Source organism: Carassius carassius, chromosome 35 (assembly GCF_963082965.1).
Source record: "Carassius carassius chromosome 35, fCarCar2.1, whole genome shotgun sequence".
NCBI classification, from domain to species: Eukaryota; Metazoa; Chordata; class Actinopteri; order Cypriniformes; family Cyprinidae; genus Carassius; species Carassius carassius.
The window spans coordinates 16,625,410-16,650,585 of record NC_081789.1 but is presented as its reverse complement, the minus strand read 5'-3'; the positions used below and the strand labels follow the sequence as shown (position 1 = coordinate 16,650,585).

The following is a 25,176-nucleotide window of genomic DNA, read 5'->3' as shown; positions in this document are numbered from 1 at the left end:
TATTCCTGCAATATTTCATAAAAATATACCGAGTTGCTCCACCTCTTAAATGACTTTATAGTTCTGTTGACATCATCAAGTCCTCTTATTAGACCCGCCCCTTTAAAAGGATAAAATCAAGTCTTGCTTGTCATTTCAGGCTGTTGATTATCCCCTTTCACACCGAAATGCATATTATTCAAATAAACATGTTAGCGATTTGCTGATTTATGTTGACTTTAAGCACACATCTTGTTTGGCAGAAGCGAGATCAGTGTCATTTTTTACATCATCCTCGTGTGCTAGAGCCTCTTTGTTTTGTGAATCAATGCCAGCTACAGCTCACATTGATTTAAAAAGATAACCTTTGCTGTCTAACTACCCACAGCTGAGTGAGGGATGGCAGATTGGATTTAGTCATTTGTTTGCCTGGAAAATATGATTAATCTGTTTCTGTTTTTATTTTTGCATAACTGAGGCATCACTGAGAACTGAGAACACAAAAATATACTTTTTATGATTTTTTTTTCTTCTATGCAAATTAAATGCTGAATCCGAATATGTGAGAGCGAAAGTATAGATTCATTCTGAAGAATATGCTAACCCCAACCCTATACTGCTGTTTAAAAGTTAAGGGGCAGTAAACAGCAAATATTTTATATATTATAAAAGTATTTACTGTTACTTTTGATCATTTGAATGCAAAAAAAAAAATGAACACTTTACTCTTTAAGACTTGCACTTTATTTGTTTTGTAACTGCTTGTTTTTTTTTTTTTTAAAGCCTCTTACACTAGCTTTCTCTATTATTTTTCTATTGTTTTTTTCTGTTATTTATTATATCATTAACAAAAAAACAAAACAAAAATGGCTACATGTGTTAGGCTATGCATATTATTACAAACTTGCATATTATGGCTCTTTTGTTGATTTTGATTGCTTCCATTGACCACATTTGTGAGTCACTTTGGAAAAAAAGAGTCTGCTAAACGACTAAATGAAATATAAATGTAAATGTAAAAAAAATAAATCTTATTGACACCAAGTATAAAGTGTAGATTGTGTAGAGTATAATTTTTTTTTTATTTTTTTATTCAAAACCAAAGCCTTGGAGCATGACATCGTATCATGTTGCTCATATATGTTCTGGGGTCTGAAATATTTTCACATACTAAAAATCTAGTGTAATCTCCACATAAAAGCAAAATGGCTTATAATGTGAAAAGATAGTGGCCTACATGTCCACATACTTTTTGGAGTCACTACGTTTGACTGACACATAAAGCTTTCGTTGCGCTATTCAAAAGTTGACGAATGAATGGTCAGACGTTAGTATGTGGGGTCAGATATCAGGTAAAGAAAATCTCAGGTCTCCATCCTCAGAGTAACGACAGGTGGCAGGCGGTCACATTGCCACAACGGGGACTGTGCAGTGCAGGAATGTAGGCCAGGCAGACCTCACCACTGCACACAGGGGAGTAACAGGCAAAAATAACCCTCCTCCTCTTCTCCTTGTGTTTCCACAGCCCGCCATTCTCCCAGAACAACCGGGACAACAATTACCTGAACCTCAATTATGAATACAAAGGTGAGTATGACATGAGCAAGTGAATATGGATTTCTGTTAGAGCTGTGGGCTTGTTTTAATGGTCTCTGCTCCATTATACAGCTGGTTCTCTATGACAGAGGCATAGAGAGCTGTTGACTGTGGTCACTCTGTGTTGCCAATGGGGCGTCACGTCAGAACAAGACTGTACATTTGCAGTCCTGTTGAATGTGCCTGTGATTGTACCTCTGTTTCCAAACACAGTGAGCTGCTTTGATTTTTACTGCCTCGATAGGCGGCTGTCTTCTAAGGGAGCATCCTAACAGAAATGGAGCCTCATTAGTGACTGATTTGGTGCCCTGTACAGGACCTTGTTTTTTAAGTGCATGGGAGAGTAGTATAGTATATAGTATAATATATTAGTGTACTATTAAAAATACCTTTAATTGAACACAAAATATTAGAATAATAGGAAAATATTAGAATAATAATATAGAAAATAGTATATTAAAATGCTATAATAACATTTTAATTAAATATATTTATATTTTTAAATTATAAAATATTTTACTTCATTCCATTTTAAAATTCCATTCTAAAAAAATCAAAAAAATATCTCTTTTGCATTTTTTTTTGCATAAATTAAGCAAAAAAATTTTAATAGAAACATATATGTACATGCACACTACTGGTCAAAAGTTTGGAATAATTTATTTTTTGATGTTTCTAAAAAATTATTATTTTGCATTTATGCTGCATTTATTTGATCAGGAATACAGTGAAAATAGTAATATTGTGAAATGTTATAACAATTTAAAATGTTTGTTTTCATTACATTTATCTTGGTTTAATAATACTTAGATATTTATACTTCAAAATAAGAAAAATATTAAGAAAATATTTTTTTTGTTTTTTTTTCAATCTGAAAAGTCTGTCTTTGTAGGCAGTTCACTGAGTTATAAACCTGTATCGATGGGGAGTGAATGAGATTTTCTCTCTCCTTTTTCCCTTTCATTCCTTTTCTTCTGCTGTGCTGAGAGATTGAAAGTTACTGGAGTGGTTAAACAAGGAGATTTTCTCTCCTGTCCTTCCCTGGTTAGTATTCTCTGTCTCTCCTTTGCTGTGTCACTCTCACTCTCACTCTCTCCAGCTCTCATGCTCATGCCCAGCTCTCCCTCTGTTGTTTTTCCTCTTGAGCGCCGATCAAATAGAGCAGGCCTGCCTGATAATGAGATAGTAATCTTCCCCAACAGAGGGAGGCCAGTCACACACACATGCACAAAAGCACTTTTCACAGAAACTTTCCCTTTTACGCACAAACCATTTATATCTTTGTCTGTTATGGAATAAAAATAGCTCTATGATATTGACAACATGCGTGTCTTTCCATTAAAGGCCGAGCACACTCATACATGCAATCAGATCCCCAAAACTGAGGATTTCTCCATAGAGAGCAGGATGCTTTTTTTCCCTCTTGTCTTGTGAGTAGATTTTTCCACTCTGCACTCTTCTTGTAAACAGAGCCAATCACTGGGTCTCCCTGGGAGACGGGCTGCAAACAGCACATGGGGAGGCAGTCGACTCGCTCAACAGCTGCTTTCAATTGCATGCAGCATCAGAACGCAGCACTCGTGTTTTTAGACAGCAGGCCTGTTTACGCACAGCCACTTACTCTGTCCTGCTCATTCTTTCCCATCCTTCACTTTCTTTTTTACATTCTTAGCTTTTTTCAGTCTCTTTATTTAGAGGACAAATGGGTGACTCACAAGGCCTTCATTATATTATTGGAGGAACATTGTTTTTTGGCATTATTTTCATGGCAGTTAATAACTTCTATTCTTTTTTTTTTTTTTTTTTACAGTTTAAAATATTAAAAGAAAGAATGTATTGTTATTACTTGTAATGAATTTACTCAAAACAAACTATCTGGTATGACACCATATCACAGTGCTTATGTTTAATGCATGGCTCAAAATAATTTAACAAGATCATTTTTTATAACAATTAAACATATTTTTGCCAGATTCCATGTAATTTTAAGGGGGGGGGGGTAATGTAATACATAAATGCCATACATAATGTAATAAATAAATCAAGGGCAGATATATATTTTTTATATTAGTACAAAAAAGTTATTTAATAAATTAGTACTTGTTATATATTATTATTCATATATATATATATATATATATATATATATATATATATATATATATATATATATATATATATATATATATATATATATATATATATATAATGTGTGTGTGTGTGTGTGTGTGTGTTAGTCTATTATAATGCATAATGCATTTCATCTATTATAATGCATCTCTTTCTTTTAACGGAAATTATATATCGGAATGAAATCTACATGGGAAATTTCCTTCTTTTCTCTTTGTGAGATTTGTCCAAATGTATTATTTTATGTAATTAATTAAGATTTTGGATTACAGTAATGCAAATAACATTTATTTATTTATTTATTTATTTATTTGGGGTATTTTTTTTTGCATTAGAATAGTCTACTAACAATTGCTTATATATATATATTGGACATTGGACAGATTCAGCCACATTGTACCTTTTCACATAAGCTAAACATGTCCTTAAATGTATTCTCATAGCCGTCTTTTCTGTAGTGCAGTAGACAGCTCAGGTGTTTGTAATGGGAGTGTTCTAGTTTTGTCGCTTTGAATGAATGAAGTGCCCAGTGGTAAAGAGCTCCTCACTACAGCAGGCCCTGCTTATCTGATTTCATGAGGTTTCCCTCACAGTTTATTCAAGTGACTGCACGCACACGAGTCACGTATCTTAATATCAAATACTCTAATCAGTTTCATTATCAATATTTGCTGTTTTCTGTGAATGGAGATTAAATGCTTGTTGTAAACCATTGGTCATGTCAAGTGTGCATCTGACCGGTTTGTATGTAACTGCTCCACCTGCAGGGCGTCACGGGAAACACGGGACCTTCCCACGCCAGTTCCACATGTCCAGCCGCAGTAAAGACTACGGTGACGGTAAGCTGTCCTTTACCAGAACAAGTGTGCTATTTATAACTGTAAAAAACAGTGACTGTGTGTATGTCATTAATTATATTAAAATTATTTCTGAACAATTTTTTTTATTTTGTTTTTGACTTAACTGAGAGCTTAAATGTGAAGCAAGTTTAATGGCCAAAGTTCATGATGCTGCAAAGAGTTATAATCTATAGTTATTATTGCTTTGTGTATTATTTTTAAATAAATAATTAAATCTAAAAATAAATAATATAATGTATAATTGATAGTGTAATATATATATATATATATATATATATATATATATATATATATATATATATATTCTAATGGTTAATTCTGACAATTTCTAAAAATGCAACGATAGTTAGTAGTTTCTGTCTGAGCTTGATTAATTTATTCTAAACAAATGGTATCACTTATGTTCTGTTTCTCTATTATAATTACATCATTATTTTTAAACAAAGTAACGATGCAAGTCTGCATGAAAAATGGTGTTAAGAGCAAAAACTTCAGTCTGGTATTTGGAGCCTCTCCTCAATTCCCAGAGCGCCTAATTAGTAAATTAATTCTTTGGTTAACATTTAGCGGATGCTTTCTTATCCAAAGCTAGTCACAATTCACTAATTGCATGCAGCGTCCCTCTGGACTGTGTTAGCGTGGAGGGCATTGCTCAGTGGCACAGAACAGGACTGTGTTCTTGCTGATTCTTCTACTTGGAATCAAACATGCGTTTGCAGCCTACATCCATATATTGTTAGTCTGCCACAACCAAAATACAAAACCATTTCCATCTAGAAGGCTATTTTATGCTGAGTTGATGCTGTTACACAGGTGCTGATATTTTCAACAGGGATATTACAAATTCCTTACATTATGTGCCATGCTGGAGGCAGATAAAGATGTGCATATGGTCAACATGATTTGAGTTTCACCAGAACTCGAGAAATGTATTAATGACCTAGTGTGTGTGTGTGTTATTTGTGTTTTCCCTGATGGGGCACACTGACTGTTGCAAAACACTGTACTGAGATGAGCTTCCTGCCTTGTGGAAAGTTTGATGGAGGAAATGAGAAAGAAAGGAAAAGAAGAGCGTGAGAGAGAGAATTAGGGAATGGGAGGAAGAGGAATGTCAAGATGCTTGGACATGTTGATTTCATGAGCCTTAAAGCATGAAGAGATGATTCAGAACATCTGAATTCTGCAAAGATTTAATTAGTTAATAGGGAATGTTATTTGTGCATTTGGTAGATGGTTTTACCAAAGCAGATGTGAGTGTTTTTAAGGTAACAATGTATCATGTGTGTTCTTTGGGAGTCAAACTTATGATCTGGATGTTGGTAGTGCCATTCTATATATATATATATATATAAAAAATGTAAAAATTAAATGTGCACACATGTATATCAAAAATGGGAAACTTGAAAATATAAAGCGAATTTACAATAGGTTTTTTGTTTTATATAATAATAAAAATGGACAAAATTGTATATATAACTTATTAATACAACTTACTGTAGATAACTTTTTAATACAACTTTTATAATCTCAGTAATAGAAAAAAAACGGGAAAGTCTCCAAAAAGATCAAAACTCTTAAAGGTGTATTTGAATTTTGTATCATGTGCGCCTAAAATGTGTTTGTATGCAGGTCGAAGGACCTTCCCTCGAAGCTTTATGCCTCAAGAGAACATGTTTCAGCTGGTCCCGTCCAGCCGTACGCGCAGCTATAATGGAGAAAGCACCTTGCTGTACAGTGGAGATCCGCACTCCATCAGCTGGACTGAGAAAAACAGCCAACGCAACACTCCTAAATGTAAGCGCACATACAGTACATGCATACACATGAGGACACTTATGCAGACCATTAGAAAAGAAAGCATTATAAAGCACATTTACACACTTGCCTTCAGTCCAGAAGTGTCTGGTTGTTGTATAGCCATGAACAACTCGGTTCATAAGTAGAGCTTCACTGCTTTCTATGTACCATCTGCTGGTGCTGAATCTGTAGTACCACAGCAAAAGAAACCATATTTAACCTGAGTTAACATTGTGAGTTAGATGTGCATATTGAATGTAGCATGATTTAAAAAAGACTGTAACCAATGACTCGATTGAACTGTTGGCTTTTGGGAATCAGAAGCATTCAGCTCGACCAGTGTAGGCTGATTCACAAGCAAGTGACTCTTATGAACTATTGTCTTTAGGAAATCTGAAGAAGCTTACAGCTTGTTTAGTGCAGTCTGATTCACAAGCAAATGACTCATGAACTGTTCTCTTTAGGGAATCAGAAGTGTTCAGCTCGACCACTGTAGTCTGATTCACAAGCAAGTAACTCTTGTGAACTGTTCTTTTGGGAATAAGAAGCTTACAGCTCGACCAGTGTAGTCTGATTCACAAGCAAATGAATCTTATGAACCGTTTATTTTAAGGACCCAAAATCATACAGTGAGACTAGTGTAGTCCATTTGCGGAAACAAATGACTCTTATGAGCCAGTTCATTTCATGACTAGGTCTAAAGGATTTTAATTTCCTTTGAGTTAACCATTTGAATCAGTCTAAAACACTGTCCTGTATAATTTACAGCAGTAGTGACAAGAAATTTGTTGAATTTAAGAATGTGAATGCAAAATGGACATTTTAACTGAAACGTATTGAAATGAATTAGAATTTAATCAAATCAGAGAATCTGTAACTAATCGCTTTCAGTTAGATTTAATCATAGAGAAAGAAACTATAATTATATATACAGTATATTGTTACCATTAGATTTTGTTCATACTTCCTCCCGCCTCTTTTAGAGATGATGAATAAACCCAGCTCTGCGTGGTTTGTGCTGTGCTCTTGTGTGTTTGAGCCATGCAGTCTGCAAACAGGTTCTTTAATCAGCTCCATTTCCTCCGAGGAATCCAGCACGGGCGCCTGAGTTTGACTTATGAACATGGATGCTCGTCTCTACTGTCTGCCTGCGGGTTCTTTCCCCCCAGTGCCTCCATAAACTATTCAGATAGCTTCATGTCAAATGTCATTATAGGAACACTAAGCTGATTAAAATGATCGTAAATGCTGACGCAAAAGTTTCCATCATAGAATAAGAGGGAAATGAGATGCGTAAGAGATGCGTAAATCTTGGCTGGTGACTGGTATTTCTCAGACTTGGGTGTAGTTTAACTGCATCCAGACTTGAAGTTCGTCTATCTATGATTAGATCCATACAGCATGTTTATAGAACAATAGCAGCAGACACAGATTGTATGATTATGTGTGTGTGTGGCTCATGATAGCAATCAGAGCCATAAAAAAGATGGTGTATTAGAGTGTTAGAAAAAGAAACACACCCTGACGTGGCCTTGATTTAAAGAAGTAATATTCAGGTGTTTAATATTTAGTCTTGAATATAAGTTATAATAACTTGCAGCGACTGCCAGTAGTTCACTCTCTGCCTCTCTGTTCATTGAAATCCTAGTTTATTGCCTGAGAGGGGAACAGATGCAAATAAATCTGAAAGTGTAAATCTGTGTAGTAATACAGTTGCGGTTTGACTCGGAGTCGTCAGCGAGTCTGTGTGAGTGATTTGGTCTGGTTTAAGTTACAGTCTGCGGTGTGGTGGTGAGGTTAACTTTCTGGTTTGTTTCTTCTTACCCTCCTCAGCCCCAAGGGCTCCTGTAAACTGGCGTCAGGGGAAACTGCTCGGTCGGGGAGCATTCGGAGAGGTCTACCTCTGCTACGATGTTGATACGGGACGCGAGCTGGCGGCCAAGCAGGTGCCCTTTGACCCTGAGAGTCAGGAGACCAGCAAGGTAAGTGTGAAGTGGACTCAGATGATGACAGTATTTATTAGGGCTGGGTTTTGAAACAAATTTCACAATTCGATTCGATTCTCATTCACAAGATTTAAATTCGATTTTATTCAATATAGATTATTTTGGATACACATCAGGAGCAGTACATGGCAAATGTTCTCATGGGAAAAAAAACATCTTTCAACGAATGCTGTAAAATATACGTGAGAGTCAGTTGATGCTAAATTACTATAGTATTGAAGGTTAAAATTTAGTGATTTGTAGGCTAATATACAACAGCTAAAATTACACTTAATGAATTTTTAAAGGTAATAAAGTTACAATTACATAACATTTCTACTTCAGTTGTTTTTTTTGTGTGTGTTTTTTTATATAAACATTTAAATGGTGGCTATCATAAAAACTTGATGGATTTATCCAAACATAAATTAAACAGTAAAAATGATAATGTGTATGTTATATGGTGCATATATTTAGCAAAATACCCCTCTCTACAGTTTATTTTTCTATCTGACAAATGAGTTTATGGTCACCGACCACCGACCGTTTTTTCTGAGGTAAATGTGTCGTTATGTGACAAGTTTACATGTCTTTATATTGACTTCTTTGCATGGCTGAAACACTGATTGAGTGATTACATGAGACAGCATACAGATTGTAAAGCTGTACTCTTTCTTTTAACTTACCATGTTTAGTCATGATTATTTGTTGCTGAAAAATTGAGAATGAGAGTAAACTAAAACCGAGATATCGATATTTTTACCCAGCCCTAGTATTTATGCTCTGTAGAGATGTTGTGCTTACCTGTGTCTTGTCTGTCTCCACAGGAAGTGAATGCACTGGAGTGTGAGATCCAGCTCTTGAAGAATCTGCGTCACGACCGTATCGTGCAGTACTACGGCTGCTCGCGTGATCCAGTGCAGAGAAAGCTGGCCATCTTTGTGGAATTCATGCCCGGGGTGTGTATACAGTTATGTTTGTGTTTGCTCTGTGTTGATGCAGCTCATTGGAGGGATTTGGAGATATTTACTTTTAGAATGACACATTAGAATCGCACACATTAGATTCAACCCCTCTGTGTCTATCTTTTTTTTTGTTATTTTCAGTATTTGTGTAATTTAATGTAGACTTCAAGCATACTGTGGAATGAATAAGAAAACAGTCTTTGGGTAAATTCACCATACTAGTACATTTGCATGGACTATTTAAGTACAACAGTATGCTTCTTATTCACGGTCCATTGATAATCTTTATTATCAATTAACAAGTTACTCTTATGAATAGGTTCATTTTAGTGAATCAAAACAAATAGCCTGTCCAGTGTAGACTGATCCACGAATAAATGACTAAGAAACCAGTTATTTTTAGTGAATCAAGACATACAGCATGACCAGAGTAGCCTGGTTCATAAACAAAAGACTTGTTTGAAACATATGCTTTTGGTGAATCAAAACAAACCACATCCAGTGTACCCTGATTCAAGAACAAATGATATGAACTAGTTCTTTTCAGTGAATCAAAAGATGAACCGTGTAGCCTGCCTGATTAATATACAAGTGACTCTTATAAACCAGTTTTTTTTCCATAAATCAGAAAATACTGCAATAAAAGTGTGTTGATTCATGAAAAATTATTCTTATGAACCAGTTTGTTTTAATGAGTCATACATAAAGCAAGACTGGTGTATCCAAATTCATTAATAAATGACTCTTATGAATCATTTCTTTTTAGTAAATCAAAATATACAGCACAGATAGTGTATCCTGATTTACACACAAATGACTCTTGTGAAATGGTTCTTCTAAGAACATACAGTATGACCATTTTTCCCTGATTCTTGAGACAACTCTTATTTACATTTACATTAAGTCATTTAGCAGATGCTTTTATCCAAAGCGACTTACAAATGAGGACAATGGAAGCAATGAAAATCAACAAAAGCGCAATAACAAGTCCCACTTAGCTTAACGCAGTACACGTAGCAAGGGATTTTTTAATAATATAATAAATAAAAAGAAAAGAGATAGAATAGAAAAAGAATAGAGCGAGCTATTGTTAGAGGTCTTTTTGCTTTTGTGAATTGTATAATAAATGAAAAGAAAACAGATAGAATACAAAAGATTAGAAAGTTTTTTTAAAAAAAAACAAGCAGCAAATGAATAGACTGCAAGTCTTAAAGGGACAAGTTTTTTTTTTTTTTTTTTTTTTAAGAATGGAATTAGAATTGAGAGTGGTAGAGTTAGAGGGAATAGATGTGTTTTTAGCTGATTCTTGAAGATGTCTAAGGATTCAGTTGCTCGGATTGAGTTGGGCAGGTCATTTCACCAGGAGGGAACATTTAATTTAAAAGTCCATAAAAGTGACTTTGTGTTTCTTTGGGATGGCACAATCAAGAGACGTTCACTTGCAGAACAAGCTTCTAGAGGGCATATAAGTCTTATGAATTTAGGTAAAGGGGTGCAGAGACAGCAGTGGTTTTGTAGGCAAACATCAATGCCTTGAATTTTAATGCGAGCAGCTATTGGTAGCCAGTGCAAATTGATAAACAGAGATGTGACTTGCATTCTTTTGAGCTCATTAAAAATTCATTTTGTTGCCGCGTTCTGGATTAATTGTAAAGGTTTGATAGAACTGGCTGGAAGACCTGCCAAGAGCGCATTGAATAAGGAGTTGTGCAGCATGTTCCGAAAGAAAGGGCAGGACCGGACAGTTTTAGGAGTTTTGTCTGAGAAAGTCATCTGATCATCAATCATAACTCCAAGGTTTCTGGCTGTTTTTGAAGGAGTTATGGTTGATGTGCCTAACTGAATGGTGAAATTGTGATGAAACGATGGGTTTGCTGGAACCACAAGCAGTTCTGTCTTGGCAAGGTTTAGTTGAAGGTGATGGTTCTTCATCCAGCAAGAAATGTCTGTTAGAAAAGCTTAGATGCGAGCAGCTATCGCCGGATAATCAGGATGGAATCAGAGGTAGTGTTGAGTGTTATTAGCAAATGGTGGTATGAAAAGTCTTTATTCTGAATGACAGAACCTAATGATTCCATGTAGACAGAGAAGAGAAGTGGTCCGAGAACTGAGCCCTGAGGCACCACAGTATTAAGATGATGCAATTTGGACACCTCACCTTTCCAAGATACTTTGAAGGACCTATCTGAGAGGTAAGACTCAAACCACTGAAGTGCAGTTCCTGAGATGCCTAATGCCAATAGGGTTGACAGGAAGATCTGGTGGTTAACCGTGTCAAAAGCAGTGGATAGATCTTATGAGATCTTCTATGAGCCAATTCTTGTAATGAAAAGATGAGTTACTAGTTTGAATCCATTTGAACTACAAATGTTCTTTTATATGTAAGCAAAATCGACAAATTAATCAGTTTCAAATCAAATTAAATTGAAATTGGAATCCAAACAAAACAACTGAATCAGAATCAGAAAAAACAACAACAACTGTTACTGGCCACAGTCTCAGTGTCTCTTTGTGTTTAAAGAAAATGACATGGTTAAACTTACAATGAATCTGCGCTTTCCAAATAATAAGCAAACCCACTCCAAAATGTCACTGGCTCGCGAACATATCCACAGTGTTCTTTGTCAGCACAACCGCACGGCTTTACGAGTTCATTTTCTCTGCAAATGGGTGTCTTAACGAGCGTCAGACGTGGTCTGTCCCATCCGTCAGCTCCATTTTAATATGCACAGACTGGCGGTGTCTTAGTCACATATTGTCTGGTAAAGGGGAATGTTTCACCAAGGTCTCTGGCAGACAGATACATCGCTGCTCAGAGCCAAAGCCACCAGCCTCTGCACAGCACTGCTGCGTCCTGATAAGAGCAGAGGTGAAGGGAACAGACAAAGAGAGAACCAGTTTGAATGAGTAGGATGTGGAATAGGGTTACGTGAGGTGAGAAATATATTGCATAATGAGGGATCAGAAGATCGCTAGAGCCTGTAGGAGAGTATTACAGTAGGATTACGTATGCGGTACACATTGTTTCATTTTAAATAACTTGAAAAGGACATTGTGATAGTTCATAATAAAAAATTACTACTATGAAGGAGCTGTGCAAATGTGTTATTGCTTGGAAGGCATTGTGGTTTCTGTCATTGTAGTTTGCGTCACAGGTGTTTCACGATGTTGTCCTTGAGGAGACATTGTTTCTTCGGCGAGGGGTGTAAACAGGAAAGCTGAGGAAATATGAACTTTGCTTGGGCCAGTGTTTCAAAGAAACGCAGTCACATGTGAGAAACATTTGGCACTATGATCTGTTTTTCCAGAAAGTAAAAAAAAAAAATTACCATACACCATACACTTCCAGCTCCACTTTTGTGAACACATCTGAGTGTGACTTCCTTACACACTGCTTTATGACAAATGATGCTCCTTTATGATCGGAGCACCCCTAATATAATATAATATAATATAATATAATATAATATAATATAATATAATATAATATAATATAATATAATATAATATAATATAATATAATATAATATAATATAATATAATATAATATAATATAATATAATATAATATAAATATAATATAATATAATATAATATAATATAATGCTGTGAAAAAGTATATGCATTAGTGCTGTCAAATGATTAATTGCGATTAATTGCATCCAAATATACTAATAATATATATAATATATAAATAATATATACTGTATATATATATATGTGTGTGTGTGTGTGTGTGTGTGTGTGTGTGTGTGTGTGTGTGTGTGTGTGTATATTTATCATGTATATTTAAAGACACACATGCATGTATATATTTCAGAAAAATATGTTATTTATATATTAAATATATTATAATATTTAATTATATGAATATAAATGTAGACATGTAAATATTATCAAAATATATACTGTATTTGTGTGCATTTATATATACATAATAAATATACAGAGAGCACACACATATATTATGCAAACAAAAACGTTTATTTTGTATGCGATTAATCATTTGAAAGTTCTAATATGTATGCTTCCAGATGTCCTTATTTAATGTTATGTATTATTTTATAATTATTATATATGGTATTAGTGTAATTAAATGTACTTGATGAACCAAGTCAAGACTCTACAGCGTAAAAAAAAAAAAATTGGGTTTGTAATTTTACACAGTGAAAATTTAACTATTATTAAATTATTTATAAAATGTTATATTTATATAATTGTTTACATATTATATTTTAGATGGTGTTAAATATTAAATATTTTATTATATAATTACAAGGAATAGAACATTGGTAATTGTAAGAATGAGCAATAAATGTGCTATTTGAATATATTTGGTATTTATTAATCTTTGTGAATGTTAGTATAAAGAATAGTTCTTAGAATAGTTAAATAGTTTATTGGTGTACAATTTAAAATATAAAGTTGTTTATTTTTTAGCTTAAGTAAATTAAATAGTATTAACAGATAAAATTTTTGATTTGTGGAAATTAATGCTTATTCAAATTAATAACTGTTTTAAGTATTTTTCATTTTTTATTCATACTAACTTATGCAATTAGCAAATGTTAATAAATTGAACCTTAGTAGAAATAATAAATATACAATTTATTATTTAAATCATATTCTATATAATTTAATACATTTTTATATATTGTAATATAAAATATGTAGACATTATATTTAGTTGTAGACAAAGCAATCACACACACGAGTAAAAACACCATAGGACTAGCACACTTCTTAAAAAGCAACAAATAAGAGTTCAACAGTGAATTTTAATACTTTGTACTTGTTACATAATTCATGTTTACATCCCTGCATACAGTATTACTGTAACAATAATAATACAGTAAAACATTTGCAACAGCAACAAATAAACAGGATATCATGAAGGGGTCAAACCACTTTCCCTTGCACTGTGTCTTTTGGTAAACAGGTTTGAATCCTGTTTCTATGTTTCCTGTCAACACATGCTGACAGCTTGTTTTTGAAGTTCCCTAATAAAAATACATAACCTCTATAGTTTTTTCTGCTTATGGAGAATAAAACACATGCTTACACTTGAAAATGGTATCTGGCTTCTTAGCTCTTGTCTGTCCAGTATGATTAATCTGTGTGTCCATGTGTGTCTAGGGCTCTATTAAAGACCAGCTGAAGGCGTACGGAGCACTGACTGAAAAAGTCACCCGCAAATACACCCGACAGATCCTACAGGGAGTCCACTATTTGCACAGCAACATGATCGTACACCGAGACATCAAAGGTAAATCGCAGTAGTCATAAATCACCTCCAGCTAAGAACAGTGGGCTGTTGCTTTGAAACGTAAATCTGAAGGAGAGTGTCACCTCAAATACATTCCTTCTTATTAGGTGAAATAACATTTGTTAGGTTCAGATTTGTGTTACTTCCCTTAGGCATTGCCAAAAATAGCAAGGGGGAAAGGTTTTGCATTAACTTTAGGGATAAATTCTGACCAAAATTAACAGCCAGTCTGTTAGGCATAAAATGATATTTACCTACCAGAAAATGTCAGCATTGCATCAATTAGACAAGGACATTCTTTATTCACTCAGTTTATTAAGAAAGGCAGATGTGGGCCCAAAAACTGGACACTTAAAAATGTTCTATATGAATGTGATTGAATTACATGAATTAATAAAAAATAGCAAATCAGGTGACATTTATTTTAAAGAAACATGGTGTAATCACTTTAAGCAGAACATTCCACGAAAAGAAGTTTTAAGATATGCAAAAAATAAAAAGAGATATAATTTTCAAAAATATCATTTAAAAATAGTGTTAACATGTAATATTAAAAAAAGAATTGTTCAATTTACAGTAAAAACGTGTTTCAGGTATTACAGGATGGCATATGGTGCTTGAATATTTTACAACTTATGACTGCATATTTCATTAAGTGATATAATATTCCAAGCTACCAAAATCTGCTTTTTACCTTAAATGACAGTTCATACCAATCATAATATTATAAATAAGAAACAAAACTATTTATATATAATAATATGATGCATCACACAGGAACTTTTACTGTAATTTATATGATATTTCATAGATTTTACTGTTAAATGACATATAATACAGTGTTAAACAATTTATCATGGTTGTTATTATTATTATTATTATTATTCTTTTTTTACAATATAATTTTTTAATGTATTTTTTTATTATATTTTACAGGGATGATTGTAGATTTATGTAGTGTTCAAAATGTTGTTGTTGTTTTTTTGAAAATTGGTAGAACGAGAATTAAAATTAAATGTAAATGTTTTTTCGTTTTTTTTTTTAAAAACATTCAAGTAATGTTCCAGCAACATACACTTGGAAAACTGTCATGTGAAACATGTACATTCATAGTTTTATCAAGGCACACATGAGCAATACAGTCTCTGTCATTCCCATGATAAACCGAAGATCCTCTATTGGAAATATCCACAATAAGTACATGCTGCAAAGGAAGGAGTCTCTGTCCTTCCTCTCGTGTTCGTCTTAATTTTCCATTCACAGTACAGTCAGACTTCCAGGGTGTGGAAATCTTGTGGCTGGCGGGAATTAGTCACGACTCAAACAAGCACAAATCTCACAAGCAACGCGACTAAAGCAACGGAAAATCACTCCGACTAGAAGCGTGGGAGGAAAGAGTTAGTCTCAAGCTTCAAACGTCATCAGCCATAGGCAGCTTATAATTTGATGCAGTTGTCATCATTGGTCAGACAAACATCTCGACTGATGTAACTCGATCTACACGTGTTTCCTCGCAGGCGCTAACATTTTGAGGGACTCCTCTGGAAATGTGAAGCTGGGAGATTTTGGGGCTAGCAAGCGCATTCAGACCATCTGCATGTCTGGGATGGGAATCAAATCGGTCACCGGCACCCCCTACTGGATGAGCCCGGAGGTCATTAATGGAGAAGGCTATGGACGCAAAGCAGACATCTGGTGAGATCGGTTGCATTTGATGTTTTTAGTATCATTGAAATACTATTTCATTGAGTTTCAGTTAACTAGAATAACCCTCTCTCTCCTCAGGAGTGTTGCCTGCACGGTTGTAGAGATGCTGACCCAGAAGCCCCCGTGGGCTGAATATGAAGCAATGGCAGCCATTTTCAAGATCGCAACCCAGCCGACTAAGCCAAACCTGCCCGAGAGTGTGTCCGCCGCATGCAGGGACTTCCTGCGGCAGATCTTTGTGGAAGAGAAATGGCGGCCCACTGCCGAGGGGCTTCTCAGCCACCCTTTTGTCCAGGGCAGCTTCTGATCCTACAGATCCCGGATGTCCTGGGATCCCCAGGGAAAACCACACACCTGCCCGCGGACGATCACCACTCTGCCTTCCAGGGTCCGGAGACACCCATCAACCAGCCAACTAAGAACAAACTTGACCACAACGAGGGGGTGTGTATCTCCCTAACGCAGCTCGACAAATATCATGGACGCTGATAGCGCTTCCCGTATTGTTAATCAAAGTCAGAGCCCTGTCCCAAATGATGCACTTGACTTCAGAACTACAGAATTTCATGAGCTAAATAGAACCTTTTTACATTTTCAAGGCTCTCTGAAGCACTTGTTGTCATAGTTAGGTCAACTTTTAAACTGCATTCCCATTAGCTCCAAAAGCAAAAGAAAAAAAAAAATGACTTCCCAAAAGAGGCATGATAAAATGGAAAGGTTAATTATAGCAGGCAGAAGAGAGAATGATTTCAAATGTCAGCAGTGTTAATTATTATTTTGTAATTTACAGTCAAGCTAATATAACAAATTATATATATATTAAGTCTAACCTTATATGTTTTTTTTTTTTTTTTACTTGATGGTTACACCACATGACATTTTCATTGGCATTTTTAAATAGTTTTTTTTTTTTTCAACCATAACATTCGTTATTACAAATGTCCACACATTTTTTTTTTCTTTAGAATTGACACTCCTATTTGTCATTGCCATTTGGGACAGAGCCTTTGGCTAGGGATTGATACAACGCAGTTAGCACAGAATGGCCCAAACAATGCTGATTACAATAGCTTAGTTTACATGCATTACTGCCGGTCGGCTTTATCTGATCCCCTGATGCACTTGAAACCAGCACAAGCGCTCTGATGCGATACAACAGGGGTTGCTGGACACATCACATACGCTCTGTGTTTGACACAAATGTATTAGAGTATCATTTTAAGGTGGTCTTTTGTTTAACAGAATTCATTTGGTCATAAAAGAGAGTTGATTTTGATTATGGCTCATGTATCTCTCTACCCCTTGGTCCAATCCTGAGTGTCATTGAAAGTACATAGAAAAGACATCATGGAGCAATTATAATGATACATGTACTGTACAATACTCATTCGAGTAATTTTTTGTTAAGATTACGGTGTTTGATGGTTAGAATCTAACCAAATAAGAATGACACGGAGCAAGACATATGCAACCACCAAAGTGGTATGAGACAGAGAAATGTGTAATTTTTTTCATGTCTTTTGAGCTAATGAAGACTGTATAAACACGTCTTTTTTATATTATGTAACGTTTTAGTTAAAGCACTCTTTACCCAGAGATAATCACTGTAAATACGTTCCCATTGCACTCTTGGACTCATGCATAGAGGACATAGGATGATCAGCCAAGATATTTTTATACATTTTTTTAAATTCACGTTTGGAATGACAGTACCCAACTTTTTTGTATTATTATAAAACTTACCCTAAAGTGTCAAAGCAATATTCCAGAGAGGACTACTACGGCTGGTGTGTTAGCATTCTCGTACTGTTCACTCAGTCCAATACAACCAAAGAGTGAGATGATTGAATTATGAATTTGGTCACTTCAGAACTGTTCGGTGTCGTGATTTGTAACCTATATGGTGAGTTTCTTTGTTTTGTTGACTCAAACTATTCTTTGCTTATATGCAGACGTTTTCCTTATCATTATGAAAATAAACACAGTGTAACAAAAAAGTTAAAGCAATAGTTCACCCCCAAAAAATGAAAATTTGCTGAATTTACTCACCCTCAGGCCATCTGAATTTGATTCTTCATATGAAATTTAGCATTACATCACTTGCTCACAATGGATCCTCTGCAGTGAATGGGTGCCGTCAGAATGAGAGTTCAAACAGCTGATAAAAATGTCACAGAAGTAATTCACACGATTACAGTGCAGAGAAAAGCTGCTGTGTTTAATGTTTGTTACAAACAAATCCATAGTTAATAAGTTTTGGACTCTCATTCTGACGGCACCCATTCACTGCAGAGGATCCATTGTGAGCCACATTCACTGTTCTGATGAGGAAACAAATTAATTTACAATTTGGTTGACTTGAATGACATTTTTAGATTAACTATTCCTTTAAACGTACATTGTCTTAAATGGTGACTTTTTTTATCTTGTCCAAATGTAAATGCTAAACTTTAAACACTTGATTTTATGATTGCTGTTTTTTATGTTCTGAATTTAAAAAAAAAATACACCAGCAGCAATTCATGATGCAATTAGTGCCTTCTCTGATGCCCTTTTTCTGAGAGGTCAGTCATTTTAAAAACATTTAGCGGTGGAATGTGTTTTCTGATGTCCTTCAGATGGTTTCAGTATCTCACTTTGATGCTGTTAAGGACGTTTGCTGAAGATCTTTTACTGAAGAGGATTGTATTGTAAATACATACTGTACCAAGCTGTCATAATGTTTCACTATATACAAAGTACCTTAGTCACAGTATATTATTACAGTTCTGATTGTGGAAAGGTCTGGGTTTCAGATGATCTCAGCTGAGGGTGAACAGACCACGCTGGTTTTTGAGGGGCTATGAATGAAGAATTCTGTGCTGCCTTGATGAAAAAGCCTGGAAACATTTATCAGTGATTTTGTACATTTGAATAAATACATTTATTGTCTAAAACCAGCTTCTTTGCTTATTCTGTGTGATTTGGTTTTTAACATGAAAAATTGTAATGTTATGAACTTTTCAGTAGCAAATGCATTATGATATGATAACTTATCAAATGCATATACAGATTTTCATCTTTTGCATCATTTTTAAATGCAAAATTAAACTTTCAGTGGTCAATGACACATTAATACACTTTAAATAAGTAATATGAACTTAATGAATTTCATACATATAGGTTATCTTATTCCATTAGATACAAAATATCAAACCGTGTTGCATCTGCTAAAAAAATGATGCTGGGGATTTATTTTCTTCAAAGCTAACTTTTATAAGTCGTTTTAGCAATTAATTGAGCAAAGGTTATCAAAACGATTTTTACCAAACCTGACAGCCATGTCTTTGAACAATATTTATTGTTTTAGCTTGAACCTAAATAGCTTTATTTTACTTTTCATATTAAATAATCGCTATTAATTTGTTATAAGTGACATATTTGTTATATAGTGTAAAACGTCCCTGGTCATTTTAACTGTAGCTTAGTCTAAATACGTTTAACGCTAAGTCATTGTTTTAAGAGTTCATTGACAGAGCGAGTTTAGTAAGCAGGGCACGTGCGCTTTCAGATTGCATGTTTGGTAACCTCGCCTGTGTTGCCAAGTCCGCGGTCTTGGGCTACTTTAACACTCTAGTTTCCGCGGGATGTTTTTTCATGTCAGCGGTTAAGCGACCCCAATAACGTGATATTTAGTTCCTGGACTTTTCAGGGGAACCCTATGGGAACCCCACCGGAATGCAATTTTGGGTAACCCCGGGGAAAAGCGTTTGGGTTAGTTTTGCGTAGCAATTGGGCGAGATTTCCTACGAAAATCTGGCAACCCTCCTCAACGTATGTTACGTAAAGATGCCCTGAGACACTTTCAGTCACAGCTGGTCTGTCTGTCTGTATGCTCAACATATACACGATCTCATTAGACGTCTTAAAAGACCTATTTCCAGGATGTCCGCTTCTCGTACGGTCATTTGCTGAGGAACGACCCGCGTCTGCATGATAACGAGGTAAGGGGCGTGGCCACGTCGCGCTTATATGGAGGACTAAACTTGCAAATAGGTATACCCCCGGTTTCACAGACGAGGCTTAAACTTAGTCCCAGACTAAAATGTAAGTTGAAAGAAACTTGCACTGATTTATCTTAAAAAATATAAATGCCTTTGATTTGTCTCTAGAGGGACACTAGTAATTTTTTTAATTAGGTCTCATTTCTAAAAAAAAATAGTCCTGTGAACTATGGCCTAATCCTGGTTTAGTCTAAACCATGTCTTTGAAACCAGGCCATACTGTTTATATTTTACATTCAGCCATATTTTTAATGCTGTCTTTAATTAATTTTTATACGGTTTCTCTCTGGCAATAACTTTTAAAACTAAGTAAATATAATAAATTATTACAAATGCAAATGAATTAAGGGGAGAGCTTTAATACAAAAATGGAAATGACATTTCTTAAATATTATATCTATTTGAATTATATTTAAATGTACTTTATTGCATGATAGTGTTTACATGCAATATTATGTATGCATGTAGGTATATGACACCTAGCAAACCTTTAATCTGTTCAATTAGTAAACAAATGTTAATTCTATGAACTGCAGTGCTTGCTTTTACAAGTTGAGCTTTGTTGGACCTATTAGAAAACATGGCAAACCGGTTTTGTTTTACCTCATTCATTCAGGTGTTTCATTGGGCTCAAAGGAGTGCCGATCACATAATCCCACTTTACTGCTTCGACCCACGGCATTACCAGGGCACCTAACACTTTAACTTCCCTAAGTTTCCTCCTGGACAGTGTGAAAGACCTGAGGGCCACACTGAAGAAACAGGACAGGTGGGAATTTCATTACACACAGAATGTACTTTCTGTCCACATACTGATGTTATATGATTATGCCTTTGTGCAGCACACTGTTGGTGAGACAAGGGATGCCGGAGGATGTTGTCAGTGATTTGATTCAGCAGCTGGGTTCAATCACAGCTGTGGCTTTTTATATGGAGGTGCGTTTCAGAGACATTAACAGCCATCTCTGTGGCCACATATAGTGCTGAAAGCTGAAAATGTAAAGTGCAGTATGACACTTTCTGTTTATTTCCTGCAGGTGGCGTCAGAGGAAAAGTCAGTGGAGAAGAAGCTAAAGGACCTCTGCTGCCAAAACAGTCAAAGTTCAGACTTTCTGGGGATCCACACTTTACCACAGAGACGATCTGCCATTCAGTCACATTAGAGGGTAGGACAATATTTTACTATTATTTATATATTAATATTTTGAAATAGCTTTTCACATTTTTTACATTGTCAGTTTTAATTTTAAGTTTTGATCATTTTGTTTGATAAGTTTATTAGTTTTTGTTTCTTTTTTAATATTTATTTTATTTTGCTCTCATTTATTTTAAGTTGAATTTTTTGTTTAGAGTTTTTTAATTTGAAATCTTTCCATCTAATATTTATAATTTATTTTATTTTAAAATTATGTCAGTTACTGAACAGTGTCACTAAACAATAAGGACACTAGTATTAGTTAAGTCTAACCTTAGTTAATCCCTTCATGGGATTTGGATAGTTAATGATAATGTTTCAAAAATTGTGAGAGTGTTATGGAACTGTTATGGTCCGTGCCTTCCCCTCCTACATAATAATCAAAATAGTTCAGTTCTGCATTTTTAATAGTACATCTTAATATAAATACTAAATCTTCCCTATACTATACTTCAAGAACTTTACCAAACAGGTGTATGAAAACCTGAATCTGAAAATGCAAAATACCACATAACAAGTAGTTTTTTAAATAGAATATATTCATATTATTCTTTTTTAATGTATTTTTTCATTGCTTTGTGCTTAAAACTAGACAGTTTTTTTTGTTTTTTTTTATTACAATGAACTTTAGTGCTGCTGAAATATAATTTGAAAAAAACCCTGATTACTTTAGCCTATCTACAACTCATTCAATTTTCCTAGGAAACTTCACAGAAAAGTACTGGAAGCTGTTTTGCAGGTCCACTGCTGCTGTAACTTCCTGTTTTTAGGATCTGATTAGTAATTTCAGTTTCAAATCAATGTGGGATCAGCACATTACTGGTGTGACTGAATTTCCTGTTTATGCTTCTGATTTCAGCTGCTTTTGTTAGGCTACCTGATATTTACACCCAGTTTAGAAAAGTAGTTGAGGGACAGGGCAGAGTGCGACCTGTCGTTTCCACCCCGGAGCAGGTTAAATCTCTTCCCCTTGGACTGGAGGAGGGCCCCATCCCGACATTTGAAGGCCTGGGACAGACAGGTACCATGATGTACATAATTGTACTGTATTTAGAGTATCTCTAGCTACAAAACATGACACAGTCAGTAAGATGGTGAAAAGCTCCAGGCTGAATCAGTTCCTCATATTTCCTCTTTCTTAATATAGCAATATTACATGAATTGTGCTGAGATTTCCTCTCACATGACTGTACAATCCTCAGAGGAAAATTTAGAAGACAAACAGAATTCATTTTATGAATATTCATGATCTATTTCCTGTCTGTGGTTTCAGAGCCGGTGGAGGACTGCCGCTCGGCCTTCCCATGCCGCGGTGGAGAGACTGAGGCTCTTGGGATACAGTGAGGCCTCTTCTTACAGTTTTCTAAAAATGACAAAGAAATAGTTCACCTTAAAATTCTGATTTGTTTACTCAAAGTTTACTCACCCTCAGGACATCCAAGATGTAGATGAGTTTGTTTCTTCATCCAAAGAGATTTGGGAAGATTTAGCATTACATCATTTGCACACCAATAAATCCTCTGCAGTAAATGGGTGCCATCAAAATAAAAGTCCAAATAACTGATGAAAGCATCACAATAATCCACTCGACTCCAGTCCATCAGTTCACCTCTTGTGAAGTGAAAAGCTGAGTGTTTGTGATAAATCCATCATTAAGAAGTTTTTAACTTCAAACCGTTGCTTCTGGCTAAAATACGAGTCCTTCTCTATAATTAGTGCATTCTCCAAATTCATCTTGTCTGAATAAGGAGAGAAATATGCACAGATCAAACACTGTTTACAAGCAAAACAAGGCCTTAGTTCTAAACAAACACTGTATGTGTCACGATCATTAGATGGAGTGCCCATGAGCTTCAGTAGAGGGCACTCCAGTCAGGACCATTCCACCCATTCACCACCAGTTGTCACTTGGAAACTAGCACCTCTCAAACTGTTGCACCACACCCGAACTACATTACCCATGAGTCACTGCATCACAATCACCCTGCCACACCTGCACCTCATTCATCAGCCAATTTCCTTGCCACACCTGCACCTCATTTACACACACACATAAAAGCAGCACACTCACTCTCACTCACGGTGAAGTCTTGTTTAGCCAGTCTTACATTTCCGAGCGTTTTCCCAGTGTTTGTTATTCCTGTGTTTTGACCTTTGGACTGTTTATTCCGACTCTGATTCTCCGCTGCCTGTCCCGATCTCTGCTTGTTTCTGGTTACGATTCTGGTTATCCCTGACACACCTGACGCCATTTCTGATCTCTGCCTGTATTACCATTCTGTTGAACAAATGCTGCATATGGATCCGAACGCCTCCGACTCCTTGTTACAGAAGACTTCGCCATACCAGGATCCAGCAGCCCGGTATCCCCTTGTCACTGAGGTATCAGTTCCTGTTTCAATGTCAGCATATCACCAATCCAGCCTAACCACAGATCCAGTTGACCTGCTGTTAGATCTAAAGCAAGGAGATCGACCTATTGAGGACTATGTTCAACAGTTCTGTGAATTGGTTTATAGAGTTCCCCTAGACGATGAAGTCTTGTTTAAGGATCTATTCCGTTTTGGACTCAATGAACCAGTAAAATCATGGTTACCTAGAGGGGAGTTTAATTGCAGCTTAAGGGACATAATGGACTTTGCACTCTTGTTATGTGGTTCTCCTTTCACTGTGGGAGAGGCAGAGGACTTTAAAGCCCCAAAACCACTGCACAAGATGGCCGCCAGCCCAGCGCCGCTGGACAAGATGGCCGCCAGCCCAGCGCCGCTGGACAAGATGGCCGCCAGCCCAGCGCCGCTGCACAAGATGGCCGCCAGCCCAGCACCATTGCACAGGATGGCCGAATCTACACCTGTGTTGCCAGACAAGATGGCTGACTCAACGCCTGAGTCTTCCGTCAAGGTTCCATCATAGAGGGCGGAGGAGGAGGAGACAGGCGTCTACCATTCCTCAAAGCCCAGAGGACGTTCCTGAGCGGGCCGCTGCCGTCCAGGAGGACGTTCCTGAGCGGGCCGCTGCCGTCCAGTAGGATGTTCCCGAGCGGGCCGCTGCCGTCCAGGAGGATATGCCCGATGCTGTTCCCGTGGCCGAGGAGGTGCCCATTGACTTTCCAGAGTCGAGTCAGGCTCCAGTTGACCCTCCAGAGTCGAGTCAGGCTCCAGTTGACCCTCCAGAGTCGAGTCAGGCTCCAGTTGACCCTCCAGAGTCGAGTCAGGCTCCAGTTGACCCTCCAGAGTCGAGTCAGGCTCCAGTTGACCCTCCAGAGTCGAGTCAGGCTCCAGTTGACCCTCCAGAGTCGAGTCAGGCTCCAGTTGACCCTCCAGAGTCGAGTCAGGCTCCAGTTGACCCTCCAGAGTCGAGTCAGGCTCCAGTTGACCCTCCAGAGTCGAGTCAGGCTCCAGTTGACCCTCCAGAGTCGAGTCAGGCTCCAGTTGACCCTCCAGAGTCGAGTCAGGCTCCAGTTGACCCTCCAGAGTCGAGTCAGGCTCCAGTTGACCCTCCAGAGTCGAGTCAGGTGCCCGTGGACCCTCCAGAGTCGAGTCAGGTGCCCGTGGACCCTCCAGAGTCGAGTCAGGTGCCCGTGGACCCTCCAGAGTCGAGTCAGGCTCCAGTGAACCCTCCAGAGTCGAGTCAGGCTCCAGTGAACCCTCCAGA

The 25,176-nt window shown here is 36.5% G+C and overlaps 1 protein-coding gene and 1 pseudogene across 1 annotated transcript in view; both read left to right on the top strand.

Moving 5' to 3' along the window:
• Positions 1-16,940, top strand: part of map3k22 (mitogen-activated protein kinase kinase kinase 22) — a 59,656-nt gene extending 42,716 nt beyond the window's left edge. The window contains exons 11-18 of the mRNA XM_059524626.1: positions 1,505-1,566; positions 4,473-4,544; positions 6,195-6,359; positions 8,196-8,344; positions 9,175-9,306; positions 14,448-14,577; positions 16,095-16,272; positions 16,363-16,940. Of these exons, the coding sequence (XP_059380609.1) occupies positions 1,505-1,566; positions 4,473-4,544; positions 6,195-6,359; positions 8,196-8,344; positions 9,175-9,306; positions 14,448-14,577; positions 16,095-16,272; positions 16,363-16,591 (1,117 nt within the window). The 3' untranslated portion in view covers positions 16,592-16,940. The remainder of the gene's footprint in view (positions 1-1,504; positions 1,567-4,472; positions 4,545-6,194; positions 6,360-8,195; positions 8,345-9,174; positions 9,307-14,447; positions 14,578-16,094; positions 16,273-16,362) is intronic.
• A 3,268-nt stretch (positions 16,941-20,208) lies between these two features.
• LOC132115627 (cryptochrome DASH-like) lies at positions 20,209-22,866 on the top strand (annotated as a pseudogene).
• Positions 22,867-25,176: the final 2,310 nt, after the last annotated feature.